At 35.3% G+C, this 12,737-nt stretch overlaps 1 protein-coding gene across 1 annotated transcript; it reads right to left on the bottom strand.

The window, feature by feature from the left end:
* Positions 1–53: 53 nt before the first annotated feature.
* On the bottom strand, positions 54–12,662 carry LOC137942588 (zinc finger CCCH domain-containing protein 13-like). The gene is made up of 9 exons (XM_068788292.1): positions 12,221–12,662; positions 9,733–9,831; positions 9,476–9,509; positions 7,880–8,021; positions 7,675–7,731; positions 6,873–6,970; positions 6,706–6,777; positions 5,539–5,753; positions 54–615 (listed from the first exon to the last, which is right to left on the bottom strand). Exons 1-9 carry the CDS (start codon positions 12,345–12,347, stop codon positions 602–604), a joined length of 858 nt encoding a protein of 285 aa, XP_068644393.1. The 5' UTR covers positions 12,348–12,662; the 3' UTR covers positions 54–601.
* Between the last annotated feature and the right edge of the window lie 75 nt (positions 12,663–12,737).

The raw sequence follows: 12,737 nt of genomic DNA on the forward strand, positions 1-12,737 counted from the left end.
TAAGAGAAAGAAGAAAAGAGATCTCCCACTGCTAGACATGATCTAAAAAACTCGCAGATAACTAAATCACCATGGTCATAGTGCTCCAGTTTCCTCCATGGTGGTAATTCTGTAACTGTATAAACATAAATTGTAGATATGCCTAATCATAGATTTCTTTGCATTTAAAGCTACAGGCTTCAAAGTCTTTGGGATCGACTACATATAAACGACCAGCTTCTCATTCTTTTCTTCAAACTACCATATTACTTTCTGGACTTCCTTCAGCAGAACTGAAAAAAGCTCCACACTTGAACTCAGGCTTTGAAAATTGCTCATTATGAGAGAAACAACATCATCAGACAAATGCTAACTAATTCCGGGCACACAATAATATAAGAAAGCACAGCAGGCATGGAATATATCTGTCCAACAAAATGGGCGGCCATTTTACCTAAAGATTCTAATAGTAAGCCGTCTGCCCGTCATGCCATTATTTTGGAAGAGACTGGAGGATTAACTTCCGAGCTTAAAAGATTAACATACATGAGATATGCATTAGAAAGGATAAATTTCTACATCACTTTGCAAAGCTGCCTCAAGCATCTCAACCACTTCCTCATCATCTCCTTGATGCTGCAATTCGGAAGGCACAGGAAAGCTATTAAAATAGTAAAAAAAGGAAGCAGATCATAGACAAAAGAGGAAACTGGTAATTAGTTCTGACAATTGAGCTAACTCTAGAATTGATGGAAACATATCTAATTGTTACAATTGATGTAAAATCTCAAACGCAAAACTCTTGTGCCTACTGCTTAAAAAAAGAAAGTTTGCTAGAGTGAGAGAGAGCTTTATGTGTATATGCAATAAGATGTTGAGGGGAGACCACTTCATTTGCTAATCTATAAATAGTTGCTGATATAAGGATGATTCAAAATGAAGATTTTTGTAAATATAGGACATTTCTTCAAAAAAGGGATCAACTCTCTAAGTGAGGGGAAAGATAAGCTTCAGCCAGGATAATTGCCTTGGCTGAATCTCCCTCAATGATGCGAGCGGTCAAGAAAATAAGCTTGGGGTAATGGTGGACTATGAAAGCTGCAGCCACAACAGAGTCCCAAATCCAAAGAGTTCCAGATTAGTCAGAAAAAGTCAAATCAACAAAGCTTTCAGTTTATATCTACCTATAAAATTCTTTTTGTTCCTTAGCATACACTAGCTAACTCTTTAAGTTCATTTGGGGGGTGTTAGTGTCTTTATAATAGTGTGGAGTAGGAATTCATTTCCATCTGAACAATAATTCCAGAGTTAGTGCAGTCACATTAGCTCTGGAATTACTGTTCATTGAGAATTTCATATTTCCAAAATTATCACTTACTTCTGAAATCTGTTTCAGTTCCTGGAGAACAAAATACAATTTCAAAAAGGAAGATCATTCACTATTCTTTGTCAGTGATGTGATCATGAGCTACAAGTTCTTGTTGAATTTCTGAAAAAGAGAAAAACTTCAGACTTGTTTTAATTTGAGTACAATAAGCTTCTATTTATAATAGAGAAAACAAATTGAATTCAATTACAAATTTATTACCCTTATCCCAGTTACACCCAAAGTTAAATACTAAAAAGAGATAAGTCCTAGAATAATTGAACAACTTAACATAAATAGAAAACTAACATAACTAAAACACCTTTAAGTGAGATTCTTCTATGAGATCTCTTTCCATAAGACTCTTCTTAGACTCCACCATATTAATTCTGGCTCTATGAGACTTCTTACTATGAGAGTCATGTAAGACTCTTCTACACTTGATCCTCAATACTCCCCTTCAAACTAGAGTTTATAACTTAAACTTGCAATGAAAAGGATTTTTGGTCTTCAAATTTTTTTTTTCTGTTAATTTTGGTTCTATGAGACTTCTTACTATGAGAGTCATGTAAGACTCTTCTACACCTGATCTTCAATACTCCCCCTCAAACTAAAGTTTATAACTTAAACTTGTAATGAAAAGGATTTTTAGTCTTCAATTTTTATTTTTTTTTGCTGAAAAAAATTCTTCATAGATGCAAAAACTTCATATTTTGTACTCCCTCTTTCTTGAATATTTTGGTCACATAAACATTACAACAACATGTGGAACAAAATACCTCTTTCTTGTACTTCTTCTTCTACTACACTCCCTCATGTTGGGGACAAAAAGGACAAAGAGACCCAACTTTGACAAAACACAATGTCGGAGAAGAAAATTATTCCTAACCGTACAACAAAGCTCCATACACTAGTCAAAACGGACATAGTCTAAAACCCACTCTGCACAATTTTGAAGGTGGAAAAACTGCCAAATTGTGGGGTATAACAAAAAGATTACACACTTTTTAAAGGTAGCTCAAACACAAATCACCTCTTGGGTGAAGAATAAAAGACTTAACTCAAGCTACATGTTGAACACACTTCTATATTTTTTTGGTAGTGGGTCTAGGAATTGTTCTGAAGTGATGAAAACACAAGAAGATAAACTGAAGAAATACTGGAGGAAAACAACTTTAACCAGAAGGAGGAGACTATGCAACACTCATACTTTCAAAGTGACCTTTTTTTTTTGAAAACTAAGAGAGACTAATGGTAGAACTTAATAAATTTAATCAAGTATAATTTTTTTGGGGTGACTATAATTTTTCATAGTTAACTATGCGGAAGATATACAACCATGTAACAAAAACGCAAAACTTGAAAACAATATCGAAGTAAGACATTGCATGCCTTGAATGAGCATATCATGGAATGATTAAGTCTGACCAAAACTTTCTAATTAGAAGAGAAATTTGGCTAAAAAAATTGGATTTTAGGAGAAAATAAACTCAATTCACGTCAATTCATGGAGAGATAATAGGAGAGAAAATAGAAAAAAATGAGAGATTTTCAGTAAAACTGACCTTTGGTACTTATATCGATATCTCCAAAAATATCGCTCAGAATCACAAACAATTTGTTGCTAAAGAAACTAGCCTCAAAGATTTTTAAATTGATACTTAATTTGGTATAAAAAATTGTTCTTGAATCTGTTATGACCTCTTGATTTGCTTCGTTCTGTAGCATGACCCTTGCCAACTCCAATGCGAATATCTCATTAAATATAGTTCAGATTGACATAAATTTTTCTTCTTCTAAAACTAGACTTCAATACCTTTCATCCAAGTATAATTTTTCTTCATAAATTATACTTCTTTTGAGAGAAAGAATCTGATAATCTGATAGATTTCGGACTCTTTAATCTGGCCGAATTAAAAACTTTTTTTTATGAAAAGGTATTTTATTAAGAGAGCCAAAAAAGGAGAAGTCAACTCCTAATAACAAGAGATTGCAAGGAAACCCCCTGCTTAGCTAAAACATTCGCCACAGAAAACTAAGAACTCTTTCTTCTTTGGCCAACATGATCATTGACTCTTATAAGATCGATATATCCCTCTAGAAAACTCAGATTGTGAATTGGTTGGATAGGTAAGAAAATAGACTCACATATCTTTCTTTTGATGTATAATTCTCTTTACAAGGTCTCGTTCTTGATGGTATAAAACGCCTCGAAAGTTGAAGCTTTTTGTTACTACTCGAACCTCTGTTGCAGGCTTCAAATATCGATTTCTCTTCGGAGAAAACTCTAATTGCCAAACTTCTTTTTGCGTTGGAAAGTAGACTCAAAGATCTTTCCGCCAATATATAATTTAAAATATAAACAGTTCAGTATGGAGGTGAGAACGTCAAGAAAAACAACGGGTACTAAGACAGGAAAGAAAGAAAAAAGATTGAATACGAACCTAAACTACTAGAGCTGATAGATCAAGAAATGATCACATTATTTCTGTGGTTTGACCGAGTCAGATACTAAGTTGAATTTCTAGAAGAAAAAAAACTTTACTGACTTTTTTAATTTGAGTACAATGAAATTCTATTTATAATAGAGAAAACAAGCAACATCCAATTACAATTAAACTACTTTTGTCCCCGTTACGCTCAAAGTTAAACGCTAAAAGATAAGTCCTAGAACAATTGAACAACTAAACATAAATAGAAGACTAACATAACTAAAACATCTTTAATTGAGACTCTTCTGTGAGATTTCCTTCCATGAGACTCTTCTTAGACTCGATCATAATAATTCTAGCTCTGTGAGACTTTTTATGGTGAGAGTCATGTAAGACTCTTCCATACCTATTCCAACTGTTCTTTTTTTTCAAAAAAATATTTTACTTAGAATACAACTTTTTTTCTGAAAACAATGAGAACTTCATTAAAGGAAGAAAAATAGCTAGAAAAAGTAGATATATATATATATATGTGTGTGTGTGTGTATATATATGTATGTATGTATGTATGTATGTATTCCAAAGAGCTAAGTACTAGAAAGCCCCACCAGACCACCTCCATGGCATCGATCACAGATTAGGAGGTCCCAAATAAGTAACAATCCATCAGCCTTCATGAATTGTGAGCACTTTTATCTCAATTATCAGGGACCTGATGTTCCAATTGGGCTTCCATCAGAGTTCCATTTCAGGCACACTGTGGAGGGAGTCAATGGGAAAGGGGACTATTGCTGATTCAATTAGCCTCCATAACTTCCATATTCTCACTTGAGTAGGCCCTAACTCCTCATGGTGACATGCCCAAAAAGGACCAGCATCCTGTATTTAATTTGTAAAACTGAGACAAAGAATGGATCTACTTTCCAAGAAAGCAAAAATAAGAGAGAAACAATAACAGAGTGATTGGAGTTCACTCCAGATCCAGAATAAAATTCCGATGGCTGGAAGAGGGTACAGTCCACAATTGCAGGGTACAAGCTGAATGGACACCTTCTAGCCCCCTAATTCCATCTTCTCTACTTTTTTATCATTTCATCTCCAGTCTAAACTAATGTTGTTGTTTGTTACTTAATTTGTTAATCTATTTCATCTCCATTTCATCTCCAAGAAAGATGATATAAACCAACAACCTACCATGTGACCATCGAGCCAAAGGCCTAATCCACCTGAAAGATTTCTTTCACGAGGAAAAGTTGGCAATCCACAAAATGTGATCAGGTAAACCCAGAGAGAGACCGAGAGAATAAGAAGAAGAGATCACCCCTACAGAAATTTCAAGAGTCACTTGAAGTGGGAAGAATAAATTTTCCATAGCACTCAAGTGCTTTCAAAGCCAACTTTCTGTAGTTCTTTCTCTTTTCCTTAATGATATTCATCATTATTCAAAAAAAAAACTACAAGATAGTACTAATGCAAGGATTGTAAGCTTTCTCATTTAAGAGAAAATTTCATAAGTCTCTTTTCCAATATTAATTTTCTATAATCAGATCACCTCTGAGATTGACATTTTTTTGCACAACCAACTTTTAGATAAAAGCAGATCATAAATACCCAAGGTAAAAAACACAGATTTGTCTGACGTCCAAATGAATAATGCACCATACTGCCTCTATTGAACAGCTAGTACTTGGTATGTTGTAGATATGTAATACGTTAACAAATCCACCAAAGAGCACACAAGAATATTTTCAGGAGAGTTACCCAGTTTTCCATCTTCAGTAATTGCATGGCTGACCCTCAACCTTTTCTTGTGAGGAGAAGCTTGCTTCTGCAGTTCATTCCCTGGACTAATTCCCATACCGCCATTAGGTTCTCCATCACTAACAATATTAACACTTGAGTCTTCTTCATTGAGTCCATTTTCTGAAGCATCCAAACTGAAGCGGTCACCCAACCTCTCAAACCGAGCTTGTGTTCTGTAGAGTTAGTAAAAGAAAACGATAACCTTACAATATATTATGTATGAAGGTACTTACACAAAAAACAAAATATCACAATCAATCTGATTGTCTAAAGAGACATCTCATATATCACCTAATTTCCACTAATAATGTATCAGATTCTTGTAAAAAGAAATTCTCTAGCTAAGGATGGTGACATGGTGTTTCTTGAAAATCTCCTGTTGTTGAGGACATCTTCCCTCTAGATTTGTGAGGCCTGTTTCTCTCTTGCCTCCATTTCTAAGCAATAAAAGTAAAAAAAAATGTGCGTACACACACACACACACACACATATATATATAATCTTTTTGCATATTGGTAGTTATGTAATTTAGTGTTCCTCTCACTTACATTTATTAGGAGTATGTTATGGAAGTTAATAGAATGTTGTTTCTGTAATTTGGAGTCAGTAGGAATAAGTGACTTATGAGAATGGTCTATCTGGAAGTCTACTAATTTGTTAACTTAAATAATGAATAAAACAGGTTAGTGGTCAAGTTCTGACTATTAACAAGACTTCCTGCAAACACACACACACACACACACACATAAGACATCAAACCAATACCGCTCATTAAACCCCCATCCCACCTCCCACTGATGTAGCTATTGTTCGAGCAATTAAGAAGAAGAAAAAAATGCTGTTTGCAAAGGTTGGAAGTAGAGAAGACCACACACACACACACACACACACACACACACACGAAATAACACATTGTGTTTTAGTATTGTTTACATTACACAGACATGCACCCAAGTACCCCCAAACACCCATAAGACCTCAAACCAATGCCTCTCATTAAACCCCCCATCCCTCCTCCCACCAGGGTAGCTATTGTTCGAGCAGTTAAGAAGAAACAAAATTGCTGTATGCATAAGTTGGAAGTAAAAAAGACCACATGAATAAAAAACTTGAGCAGAGACCAACCTTTTTACTTGTTCTTGTGCACGGGAATAACGTCTTTGAGCTTTGATAAATTTCATAATTTTTGAAGTGATCCTACATAAATTAAAGAAATAAATGGAGTCTCATCTTCTGCCTTATGCTTGACGATGGAGAAAAAACTTTTCCCGTAAGCAGACATTTATAAATACCTTCTACAGACTTCTCGCTCTTTATTCAATTGAAGTTCAAGCTCTTCAATTCTAGATTTAAGGCTCTCTGCCTCTTGTGCCTTCTCCTCAAGGACAGTCTGTCAACATAGAAAAACTTGAATAAATGATCCCCAATGTCTGAGAAGAGAACTGTAAACATTGGCAGGCCAAACCAGTTTAACTAGTAGACCAGCCTAGTCCAAGGAAGTGTTGTTCAGTGAGATTATCCACTTTTAAATTACAACTTTTGATGTAAAAAATGGCATTCCTGCGAATTCGTAACCTTTACAGCAAAAGAAAAGCCTCAGAAGAGAACTGAAAAAATTGGCCAGCCAGACCAATTCGACCAGTACAGCATCCTAGTCCAAGGCAGTCCTGTTCACCAAAGGTTGTTCACTTTTACATTCAAAATTTGAAGTTTAAAAGTGAATATCCAGCAACCTGAACTCATACCTTTCCAAGTAAAAGAAATCTACAACCACCATCCTACATTTGTAGTTGTGTAACATTAAGTAAATCATGAGGATTGAGTTTTCATTTCAGTGTACATTATAACATCATAAAGCCCAAACCAGTAAAAACAGAACAAGAACAATAAACGACAGGCCACCAACCCACGCCCAACCCCCTCCCCCCTCCCCCCACAAAAAATAAATAAATAAATAAAATAACAGCCCACAAGGAAAAAATAAAAAATAACTATGATAAAGTTAAAAACAAAAATCATGTCCCAGCTTTGGAAAAATAAGCATCAAGAAATGATTAGGTGTAGATACAGTTGAAGGACCAAAAAGAAACTCACCTCCAGATGACACTTGTGATCATCAAACATCTTTAAATCTAACTTTACTTGCTCTAGCTGCAACAGATTCCATGAAAAAGATAAAATTCGGTTAAGAGGTTTAAAAATCTCAAACCTGCACTTCCTCATGCTTCTAAAGAAAATCATCAGCCACATTTAATTGGTCTGCTAGTTCAAATGCTGAAGACATGACATAAATTACAACCTGCTCTTTACGGGCATTTTTGTCATCATAGGATGAGATCTTTCCTTCTCTAACATGATCAACAGCAGCATCCGAGGCCCTCTGACTCCCAGAAGCATCACTTTGCCCATCTACTTGCAGCCTCCTTCTATCTTGTCTCTCGCTGGAATTTAAACCATAAATTATCATAAGGTAGTGATACAACCTTCCCACTTTTTTTTGGAAACAAAAGTTGTTTGTTTCAAGTAACATTACAGATGCATATATACAACAAAATTTAAGTTGCTCATTGGTGTATAATTGCAGATTTTCAGTCCAATACAAACTATGCCCGAGCCCTTGACCAGAGATATGTCATCATAGTGTTACCCGAGAACCCCAAAATATGAGTCATATCATCCAATACAGTTCTCATCAGATGACACATAATGAGTGACTCAAATTTAGTAAAAAGATCTTTAAAACAAGTAAAAAAAATAACAGAAAAAAGAAAAAAGAAAAAATAAATAAATAAATATTTGTACTACTTTTTTAAATAAATATTTGGAAATCATGGAAACTTCTACTCCGAACTGATGAAACATATTAATTATAAGTAAAATGCATCTGTGTCACATTGAGGACTAAGATCTTGATCCCATAAAACTTTTTCTTCAGTTTAAATAATTTGCCAATTGATGATGCATAAAAAAATGGCAGTCTTTGATTGTATAAAAGATCACTATTTGGCCATCGGTTTGAAATATATAGTATTAGTGATATAAAAAGTCTAAATTAAAAACCATTAAAATTCTTTTGGATTCCAACCTTGGGTAATTTAATCAGGGACATATGCAAGGAAACTGGTTTGGATCATTTAAAAAAACATCATTTTAACAGTTATAATTAACATTCAATTTAAGTCATCAATTTCATCATATGGTATTTAGCAAAGACATTAATGCTTTTTTTTGTTTTTTTTAAGTGCATCTTTTGGGAAACACATAAGAAACCTCATTTTTGGAATACCTTGGCATGAAAAGTTCATGCTAGGAACATGTAGGACTTCTGCAAGGTAAAACATTTAAAACGAAAAAAATGTAAGTAGGGAGGGATGTAGAGAGGCCAGTGAAGAAGAAGAAGACTAGGACTCTTTTTTTTCTTATTTCTGTAATTTTTGTGATAAAGGGTCTAGGACATCTTCATTATTTATGTTCTTTGAACATGTTATGTTTTAAGATCCGTTTAGAGTTGTCACTGGGCATTCTGTTGATTAGAAAGAAGAATTTCAGTAGCTGTTTTGGCTTTTCCCTACTGCCTATTTGTGCCCTTTAGGGTTTTAGCAAGGAGACCCTCAATATCTCTGCAATTTACTACATCAAGGATCATCTAACATGGGTTTCACAGTTAGGGCAGAAAATGGTCAACTTTTGGGCACACAATTGGGTCAAGTCCAATTTTGAGCCCCCAACTCAACTAGGATTTGCACAAATCCAATAATAATCAGCCCAGTCACAAGTCAATTGGGGAGTCATGAAATCATGATGCTATCTGAAACCTCTAGGACTTCCAATAAAATTGCATACTCCAAACTGCTGAATACAAAAAGTGGCATATAAAATAGTATGCGAAGAATACCTCCTCCTTTCTGGTGACCTTGAATGGCTGGTTCCTGCAAATAGGTTTATAATAAAAGAAAACCATTCAGAACAAATCAGATGGTGACAATTAGAAGATCATTAACAAGTTATACTTCAGATAGAATGTCTCACAAAATTAAGTGCAAGAAAGACAGGAAGTTCAGTTATCAACAAAAAACAAAAAAATTCCTGGCAGCCAGGTTAGGATGTGAGCATAATCGAAAAAAATTCCAAACAGTGAGGAAAGTATCTGACCATGAAGTGCATGCTGCCGTTTCCCTGGGGAATATCTTCGACCAGGAGACTGTCTTCTTAGCCTTTCCCGCAGATCATTTCCACGATAATCCCGTCTGGCTGAAAGAAAATAAAAGAATAGAAACTCTCATAACAGATGAAACGATTTCCTCATCATGAGTTTTAGATGACAGCAAAGTTGGAGGTTATAATCATAACTACAGTAGATCTTACCATATATCTGAGCAATATGTGAAACATTACAATCACTAGAAATATTTTCCTCCTTGTGGACCCAAAAAGGGCCAAGAAAGTTAGCATCCCCATAAATTAACAAATATGACTATAAGTGTATTCATGCCTATGCCACCAAGAAAGTCCATATATCAAAGAAGTATAGATGAGAGCTGACTTGACTGCCTTGTTCAGTGATGAGAAGAACAATATAATCTGATTTGTGAGGATCTGTTGCTGATGCCCTATTTAGATAAAATAACCAACTGCCCCTTCGGTCCAAGACTTCAGTAAGATTTGACCAGACCATGAGGTAGTAAACAGAAATAATTATCGGTCCATGGAATCCATTTGCCAGAGTGCTTGATAATAATACAAGAGAAGAAAAAGGAATACCATGTGCCCCCAATATCCAAATAAGGCAACTACCATTAAAAAGACACTAGGACATTTCCCTTGAAGTGTTGAATATCACAAATCTTTAACAAAATAAACTCTTCAGAATTGACGCAATCAAGTCATGCCTGTCTTGCCGCCATAAGGCTAGTTAATGTTGTGGAAACTACATGGATCCCTGTAGAATAACTTTATCAAGAAATTAAACATAAGTTCGCACTTATCCAGCAAGTAAGAGGAGGAACAAATAATACCACTCACACAAAAAAAAAAAAAAAACTAACTCTTTAACTTTTGAATCTGCAGGCAAATGATGAGAAGTGCCAAAATCAGTATGACAGATCAAGAGATGAGAAAATTTAGCTCATAATTTTAGAGCCAACTACTGTGCCTGAAAATGCATTTGACTAGCAGTAAGCAGACAAGAGATTATATTATCTCAATATATCGTCTCAATAAACTGCAGAATCCCTAAGAAAAGAAAGCACAGCAAGCCTTGGCACCTATACATCAGTAAGCTCGAACCAGTAAGTAATGCTTCAGTATCTGACTGAAACAAATTTATTCTAAGCAGATTCAACGTTGTCCATTCCTAGATCATCTGTGACAAAATACAATCGATGTCGTTTCAATTTATCTTCTGCACTTGCTCATCTCTTGTCTGTGACTCTGCAGCCAATAGTTCACCACCATTGGTGCTGACTCCAAGTTACCATCACTTCTTTGTGACAGATAAAAAATAAGTTTGAGTCTAACTAACACAGTTTTTTTGTCATCAAATTAATCATCAAAGAATATTTTTCCAAAATATTTGGCTTAGAGTGTGCTCTCATTGTTGTTGCATTTCTCAAAACCACAAAAAAGATTTCAAACAACCAACAAGCGTAAACATCATTCTTTCTCAGTATAGGAAATGTTTAGATCCTCCGACTAAAACATCAAGGTCCAAATCAAAATTTTCACAAATACTTGCTTATTACTGGAAGCAAAATTATATCCTAGCACCACTTGATTACACTGGTCCAGTTGCCTGATGTCCAATACTCTCAATTGCCTGCAACTATTATCAAATCTGACTTTAAAAAAAAAAAAACACTACAGCAGATAACTGTTTGATCTGAAAGCAAACATTTAACTTAGTTAAAACTGCACATATACTTGAATAAGGCAAAGAACGAACATGAAAATTATAAACTCTATTCCAACTGAAAAGATAACTTCGTCATTAAAATAACATGTTAGTATCCGATTTGGTGTAATCATCTCTATCTCCTCCAATTTCATTTCTTCTACGCTCTTTTTCTTCCATCTCCACTCCCCGGCAGTTTGCCCACCAAATTCGATTCTGAGACAGCATCCGAGTAAGATATTCTTCATTTGCTAAGTGGATTTCGACAATTAGGATTATTCCACTCATACACAGTTACCCACAAAAAGAAAAATTCGAAGATGGTTTTTGTAATTACGAGCAAAGACCATGACACACATGTAATTACGAGGCAAAGACCATGACACACATGTAAAAAATCAGACGGGTTGAAAGCTGAAAGTGATTAATCCGTTTAGAGATGTTCCTAGCTCATTTCAATCTGACACACGGTTGATATAAAAAATAACCAAACAACCAAACACAATAATAAGTCCATAAACACGAAACACACATGCAATGCCAACAGAGGCTTCAAAAAATGATAATATCATCTCAGCTGCAACAAAAATAAAAGCCAAACGACCCCACACTCCTCAAAAGCGCATATTTCAGAACGTTAGTTCCCCATATGCAGGGTTCAAATATCATCAGGAGCAACCAGACAAACTCTCGAACAAGTACACAACAATACATTCCGAGTGGTCTCCCTATTTTCAGAGAAGAACTTACGGTTGAAAGAACCTCCAAAGCGGCGAAGTTCCGCTTCACCGTGTGCGAACGAGCAGCTCTGACGGTTGCACCGACCCCTCTGATAGAGAATACACAATTTCGTCTTGTACAGCTTCCGTTCCAACATTGTAAACCTAATCGAAGACTCGATCTTGAAATTCCAGTACTCAGTCGCAACTATAAATTTTTAATATCGTAGAATCAAACTGTCGAAGACACTAAGAAGGACGCCACCGCGATAAATTACGGTATGAGAAGCTCAAGAGGAGAAACGGCAGAGAGTCGACCAGGCGCAAATGCTTGCGGCGAACTGCTGAGGTGATACGCCCCTTCCCTAATTTCTGATAAAGTGGATGGAATCATGGAAACAACAGAAAATACAATATTTAATTTAATACTTCTCTAAACAGAAAAACATTACGAATCCCTTCTTTCTCTTGAATCTAACCTCTCTCCTCTCCCTAATTTTTTACTCCGATTAGGGTTTCTGATTGTTTTAAAAAATCTTAAACAATTA

Source organism: Aristolochia californica, unplaced genomic scaffold (assembly GCF_029961685.1).
Source record: "Aristolochia californica isolate CCGP_79_NKW_82.1479 unplaced genomic scaffold, dmAriCali1.0.hap1 SCAF_10, whole genome shotgun sequence".
Taxonomy (NCBI): Eukaryota; Viridiplantae; Streptophyta; class Magnoliopsida; order Piperales; family Aristolochiaceae; genus Aristolochia; species Aristolochia californica.

Bases quoted from the DNA above. Each gene is read 5' to 3' on its own strand.
- LOC137942588 (XM_068788292.1), bottom strand. From the start codon at position 12,347: ATGTTGGAACGGAAGCTGTACAAGACGAAATTGTGTATTCTCTATCAG. The intron at 9,832-12,220 runs GTAAGTTCTTCT...ATTTTCTTTCAG, and splicing joins CTTTGGAGGTTCTTTCAACC to CCAGACGGGATTATCGTGGA. The intron at 8,022-9,475 runs GTATTCTTCGCA...TTTAAATTCCAG, and splicing joins AGGTCACCAGAAAGGAGGAG to CGAGAGACAAGATAGAAGGA.